This window comes from Drosophila sechellia, chromosome 3L (assembly GCF_004382195.2).
Source record: "Drosophila sechellia strain sech25 chromosome 3L, ASM438219v1, whole genome shotgun sequence".
In the NCBI taxonomy this organism is placed as follows: domain Eukaryota; kingdom Metazoa; phylum Arthropoda; class Insecta; order Diptera; family Drosophilidae; genus Drosophila; species Drosophila sechellia.
Genome location: NC_045951.1, coordinates 15,092,309 through 15,099,556, shown reverse-complemented (window position 1 = coordinate 15,099,556; position 7,248 = coordinate 15,092,309). Strand labels below are relative to the sequence as shown.

At 46.2% G+C, this 7,248-nt stretch overlaps 1 protein-coding gene across 1 annotated transcript; it reads left to right on the top strand.

Annotated features, from left to right (window-relative positions):
- On the top strand, positions 1-1,675 carry LOC6605769 (TAR DNA-binding protein 43). Its single transcript, XM_002030548.2, has 2 exons — positions 1-115; positions 168-1,675. Exon 2 carries the CDS (start codon positions 396-398, stop codon positions 1,425-1,427), a length of 1,032 nt encoding a protein of 343 aa, XP_002030584.1. The 5' UTR covers positions 1-115; positions 168-395; the 3' UTR covers positions 1,428-1,675.
- The last annotated feature ends 5,573 nt before the right edge of the window (positions 1,676-7,248 follow it).

The window sequence follows — 7,248 nt, the reverse complement described above, 5'->3', positions numbered from 1 at the left end:
CGTATTTCGCATCGAATGAAAGTGGTTGTGCATCGAAAATTGTGCTGTGTCGAGAATTGAGCGTGAAACATAGTGAATACCTTTTTGAATTTGCCTGGGTGTGAATCGAATTCGTGTGAGTTAGTGAGATCTGGGATCAGAAATTTAAATTTATTTTCCATACACAGATACAGACATTAAGGCACCTATCCCTAAGCAATCCCTATCCCTGCATCCCTGCATCGGAAATTGTGCTGTGTCGAGAATTGAGCGTGAAACATAGTGAATACCTTTTTGAATTTGCCTGGGTGTGAATCGAATTCGTGTGAGTGCGATCTGAGATCTAGGATCATACATAGAATCAGACATTACAGCACGCGTCCCTAAGTAATCCCTATAAATAGTCCTTCGCGAAAATGGGTTTCGTTCAAGTTTCGGAGAAGGAGGGCGACGAGCCCATCGAGCTGCCGGCTGAGGAGGATGGCACTTTGCTGCTGTCCACACTGCAGGCGCAGTTTCCGGACTGCAGCGGTCTGCAGTATCGCATAGTGGAAACGAAGTCGTTGCGTGGAGTTCGCTCCAACGAGGGCCGAATGTATTCGCCCAGCGAAGAATCCGACTGGGGCGAGTACCATTATTTTTGCGTCTTTCCCAAAAAGAACAAGCGCCAGAGCGACGATAACTCGGAAAACTCAGTTGCCAAGACCAAGCGCACCGAGCCCCTTCTGCGCTGCTTTGATCTCATCGTGCTCGGCTTGTCCTATAAAACCACCGATCAGACTTTTCGTGAGTTCTTCGAGACCTACGGCGATGTGGTGAAGGCAGAGATCAAGAGGGACAACACGTCGGGGCAATCCAAGGGCTTCGGGTTCGTGCGCTTTGGCTCTTACAATGCCCAAATGCGCGTACTCTCCAAGCGCCATTTAATTGATGGTCGCTGGTGCGAGGTTAAGGTGCCCTCCTCGAGGGGTATTGGCAACCAGGTGCCTGGCAAGGTATTCGTCGGCCGCTGCACCGAGGACATAGGGGCGGAAGACTTGCGCGAGTATTTCTCCCAGTTTGGCGATGTGATCGAAGTGGTCATTCCCAAGCCCTTCAGGGGTTTTAGCTTTGTGACCTTTCTCGATCCGTACATACCACAGCTCCTGTGGGGAGAGGATCACATAATCAAGGGCGTTTCGGTCCGTGTGTCTAGTGCTGACAAAAAGGTCGTGCCGAAAAACAAAAACAAACAGATCCAGAGCTGCAACAACAGCAGCAACAACAACACCAACAACAATAACGATTTGGACATCTTTAACATGCACTCGGCCAACAACTTTAACATGCACCCGGGCAACAACTTTAACATGCATCCGGCCAACAACTTTATCATGCATCCGGCCAACAACTTTAACATGAACCCATTTCATCCACATGGTTACCAAATGAATCGCGCCATGAACTAGACGCACAAGTTCAACGTGGTCGGCAGCAACGGCTGGATGAACGGTGACCTCCTGGACGCTAGGCGTCAACTCCCAGGGATCGAGCTCCTCCAACCAGCTGTAAGAGTTGGTACCCAATAATTTGATGCTGTCGCACATACATACATATTAAACCTCACATACATGCATACATGCATACATGCATACATGCATACTTTCATACTTTCAAACATATACAATTCGTCCAAAAATATAATTGTATAAAATGATTTGATTTTTTGATTTGATTTTACTTCTAAGTATGCCCTGATCCGAAAATTGTATGTTAAATGGTACACTTTTGTTTCAGTGCATCTGCCTCTTCTCAATCCCCGTTGTTCTTCTACCGCTTTCCGACTTTCCCCGACATTCCACTGGTCTCACAATTCTTACTCCTTCCCTGCTGATACTTACTCATTTTGCCATTTTACCTAATTGGTAATTTTTACTCCGCCCGTTCGGCAGCCCCGCCACCCGCTTCAGATCCTTCAGATACTCAAATACTTGCCGTCGCTCAGATATTCCGGCTTCAGTTCCTTTCGTCCGCCCGTCCGTCTGTTGGCAATTGATTTCGGCGTGGTGTGCGAGTCGGCAAAGGACGATTGACGAGTCGCCTGGAAGACACTTCAGCGCGACACTTCAGGTATGTCCTGGCTGCTTTTCACGTGCTCTTTAGCCTATTTCCCGTTTCCTGCTCCGAATTCGAATCCGAGTGCCTTCTGGCCACTGGACGGGACGGGTGTTCCTGCTGCGATTCGTTAGCAAAAATGGGAGGACCGCCAAAGGACCTTCTTGGGTGTGCGGCATGCGCATGCTAATCAGTAAATCCAGCGATCCAATCCAGAGAATAAATATTTGACAAACGTACGCAGGGCGGAAAACTTGGAATGTAAGTATAATAAATGCGATTTTGAATTTGAGTCCTGGCGCTCGTTGTTTTCTGGGGGGTGGTTCGATGGTCCTGAAAGCAGGACTCTGTGCGACGTGCCACTTGTTTTAAAATTCAGCGTCAAAATCGTTTTATTTGCCAATATTTCACTGTGCGCTCGAGTCCAGAGTCCTTCGTCCTTTGCTCGTTTGCCGCTGTCCTGTCGCTGAGTTTATTAATGACGTTGGTTTTCGGATTATTTAACGGTGTATTATTTAATATTTATTTTTGCATTAATTTTTGATGTCCTCTTCAAATTACTTTGCCCATCATCGCCGAAACCCACAACCTCTCTAATGGGTTTATCCCAGGCTTTTTCCAACCCGACTTTGTTAACCCTTCAATTATATACTTTATTGCTATTGCTTGCTATGCTATTTGCATCGATTTTCGATTTGATTTCTCTTATTCGGCAGACAGCTGTCCGGTAATTATTTATGCATTTCGACGGCGAAGTGAGTTAAATGGGGTTGGTTTCTATTAGAAATATCGTGACAGCCTCGGTAGCTCTTTTTTAATTGTGTCTCTGAGTTGATTGGAAAAAATTTGAGTTTATTAGCTATTCGGCTCAATTGATGAGTGGATCAATTGGTTAGGTTGGACCATTCAAATTGGGGAGATTCTTGCATATGTTCATAAATTTTTGAGAGATTGCTACCTACCCATTTGTAAACTGTTCGTTTTATCCAGGTACGAACTTAAATCAATACAGATCGAGTAATATCTGATATCTTATATATATAAATATTATTTCACCAAGCCATGCATGGTGTTTATTTAAACAATGCAAATAAAATAGTTTTAAATTTGAATAAAATAAGCATTTCACGATGCTCAACATTTGGTTCCACTAAAACTTCAGGATGACTTGGTCTGATCATTGTTTAATTATGTTGGCTGCCACATAGACTGCAGACTCAATGGACTCATAATTGCATTATTCCCCCCAGGAATTCCCTCCCCTTTCTCCAGCCCTTCAATTGGCCCAAGTTCAGTTGCAAGTGCCAAGTGCCGGGTGGCAGTTTGTCAAAGTGCTGGCTCATTAGCGGGGCCAATGTCAAAGGCTACGTGTGGCAGACACATATAACTCTGAGCTGAGGCGTCCTGCCCCTCAATTGCCGGCACGTCGACATTTTTATTTAGTCCTCTCGGATGGATGGGGAAAAAAAACACCGAAATTTACAGGTGCCACTCCCGAGCGTCCTATCTATCCGGCTTGTGTTTGCCAACTGTCTGTCCCAAAAAGTACACCAAAGAGAAAAAATATTAAAAAATGAGCTGCCATATTTTTTACGTTTCGCACTTGCCTTCTTCATGGCGCAGTCATCTTATCATTTTTCTCGCAGACAGCACAAAATTTTCACTCGTCCCCGGCAGGAAGGGAAATCTGCTGCCGTGGAGGGGTTAAAAAATTTGGAACCAAGTTCAAAGGCAAACGCAAATTGGCTTGGTGCAAATAACGACATGTGAGCAGCTAAAAATAAAAAAAAAAAATATGAAAGGTGTTGGCTGAAAATTAGGGATGGATGCCTGGGGGATTCTATGTCTGTACGCATATGTCTGCCAGTTTAGAAACACTTTTTGCCAAATTTGATTAAAATGTTCCTCAGGTCTATGTTTTATTTTGCTCAAAAGAAAAAATTATATTTCTAACTTGTGCAAAAGTTTACTTCGCCGGGAGAAAATTTTAAATGTGGACGTGAGGGCAAAAAATTTTTGTTTTCTGTAGAAAAAATATCTGTTACTTACTGATACTTCTAGATTAGATTGGAAATAATTGTATGCTTAGTTCTTCTACTAAAATAATAATGAAATCTATCACCACTAGTATATTTTTTTTTTTTTTTTTTTTTTGGATATATTAATTTAAAACTGTCCTTCGCGGACAATCATTAAATTTGATGACTAAACTTAACGGTAGAGAATTAATTGATTACATAAATTGTTGCGAAACTATACAATAACTGTCGATATTGTATGTATGAAGTATATAATAATGTATGTGTATAATTTAATTTAATTTGCGTGTCTAATCCCAGAGAGGTCCAAAGGGTGTGATCGGTGCAGCCTCCTGGTGCGTTGACTGGTGTCCATCAGGTCTTGTGCCAGGTTGTTTGGGTGGTCTTGAAGCCTCTGCATGTACTGCCTGCTGCTTTTCTTAATCTCATCCTTCACCCAGGGGAAGCTGAGGACCTCGTGTATAGTGGCATTATCGTGGAAAGGGTGAGCGTTTGTGACTGTGCGGAGCGTTTTGTTTTCGAATGTCTGGATAATGTTGATGTTACTTTTCGATGCAGTGCCCCACAGTTGAATGCCATACGTCCAGATTGGCCTTATGATCGCTTTGTAGATAAGGAGCTTAGTGGAAGTCGGTAGCTTAGATTGTCTGCCCATCAGCCAGTAGAATTCACGGACTCGGTTCTCCGCCTGTTTCCGCTTCTTTAGCAGGTGTGGTCTCCATGTAAGTCTCCTGTCCAGTGTAAAGCCAAGATAATTTGGATTGGCTACCTCTGGGATTGGGAACCCGTTGAAACTAACTGGTGGGCAAGTGCCGCGTCTAGTTGCGAAGGTGGTAGCGGTTGACTTGTCGCTGTTTACCGATATATTCCATCTCGTGTGCCACGTGTTCAGTAGATCTAGTTGCTCCTGCATAGTCTGGGAGGCCTCTGCTGGGGTATCTGCTGTTGTTAGGAACGCAGTATCATCGGCGTAAGTGGCTGCCATAATGTACTGGCTCGGTATCACCGGCAGGTCAGCCGTATACGCGTTGTAGAGGAGCGGACCGAGAACGCTTCCTTGGGGAACTCCTGCACGGGCTTCTTTGACGTCTGAGCGCGTTTCTCCACACCTGACGGCGAATCTTCTGCCCTCCAGGAACGATTTTAAGAACTTGAAATATGGCTGGGGCAGGCCGTTTTTGAGCTTTAGGAGGAGACCGGGGTGCCAAACACGATCAAAGGCTTGCTTAATGTCCAGCATTACTGCTAGGCAGTATTTCTTATTCTCAAAGGCGTCCAGGATATATTGCGCTACTCGGTGGCCTTGCTCTGGTGTCCCGTGGCGGCGCCTAAAGCCAAACTGGTGATCAGGGATCAGACCAGCCTCCTCAATCACCGGCAATACTCTGGTCAAAAATACTCTTTCGAGTATCTTGGAGAGTACTGGTAGTAGGCTGATCGGGCGGTAGGAGGCGGGATTGGCTTCGTGTTTACCAGGCTTCAGGATCATAACTACTTCGGCGCGTTTCCATGATGAAGGGAAGTGCCCCAATTGCAAGCACTTATTTATTATGGTCGTGATTAGTGACTTGCTAATAGGGGGGAGGAGCTTTAAAGCAATGGCATTGATGGCATCATCGCCTGGAGCCTTGTGGTTACCCATTGCCGCTATTAAATTGCTGATTTCCTCTTCCGTGGCCTGGGGTATCGACTCGGAGTCAAAGAGAGGTTCTGACAGGAGCCTGGCTGTTTCGGCTGCTTCATTTGGGGAACATCGATTGGCTGGTGTGAAGACTTCCTCCAAGTGCTCGGCGAATGCGTTGGCTCTTTCGGTCTCAGTTCTGCACCATGAGTTGTCTTGTCTTCTGATGGGCGGGATCCTCTTCAGTGGCCTCTTGATGCGCTTGGTAACATTCCACAGGTTGTGGTGGGGATCACCCGGCGCGAGATTACCAACAAAGCTGTCGAGGGCCTCCTTCCTTAGCCTGACCAGAGTTTCCTTCAGCTCCTTGGTGGCTCTGTTGAGAGCTGTTTTGTCTCTAGGGTTCCTGGAGAGGAACCAAACCCGTCGGAGACGCCTTTTCTCTGACTTGAGCTCATTAACCCGAGGATTCCAAAAGTGGACGTCTCTACTTCTGTCCCTCGTTTGGTTAGAGAACCTTGGAGCAGCATAAGTTGCTGCCTCCTGAATTTGCGAGGTGAGGTTCACAACGGCCGCATCTATAAGTTCAGGGGTATCCAATGGTGGATTAGTGACTGTCGAGTTGTTCAGCCAGTGGTGGTATTTGCTGATGTCGGACGTTTTGAAGATTAACTTTTTACCCGCGGATCTCAACATGGCTGAGGCGTAGACCGAAACGGCAATGGCACTATGGTCCGAGAGAAGGTCTTCCACCTCCCTGGTCTGGATTCTTGCCGGGTCCAGGCCGCCAGAGATCGCAAAGTCCAAGATGTCTGGAGTTTTTGCAGGGTCAGTGGGCCAGTATGTTGGTGTCCCAGTTCCGTGGCAATTGAGGTTGCGGGAGAGAACCTGCCTGCATAGCGCGCGTCCTTTTGGATTGCATACTCTGGAACCCCACCAAGTGTGCTTGGCGTTAAAGTCACCTCCTATGACGAATTTGGGGCCGAGGCTGTCCAAAAGCGAAGAGAAGCAATCGTCCGTGGCTCTAAATCTGGGTGGGCAGTAGGCAGCAGCTAAGGTAATGTCTCCGTGGGTGGTGCTTACCGATATTCGGGCGCATTGCACCCAATCCTCTTGAATTGGTGGTTGGGTGTCGAATTTGATGCTGCTGCGAATAAGGATGGCGGCGCCGCCGCGTGCTGAACCATTAGGGTGGATGGCTGACACGAGGTCATACCCCCTTAAGGTGAAGTAGGACCTGTCTGAAAAATGGGTTTCGGATATGAGGAGAATATCTGCTTGGTTGGTCTTGCAATAAAGCTCGACCTCTGGCCTGTTGTTGATCAGGCCGTTTGCGTTCCAGATGGTTATGTCTAGTGCTGATTGCGTATTATTTACAAAAACACTAAGCATAATTCCGGAAAGAAACTTGCTTCGTTACCAAGTTGCTGGCAAAACTTTCATACCCCGAGCTGGAAAAATACCCTGAAGCACCTATAAAAATATCTTATTTGCTGCCAACTTAATTTGTCACAA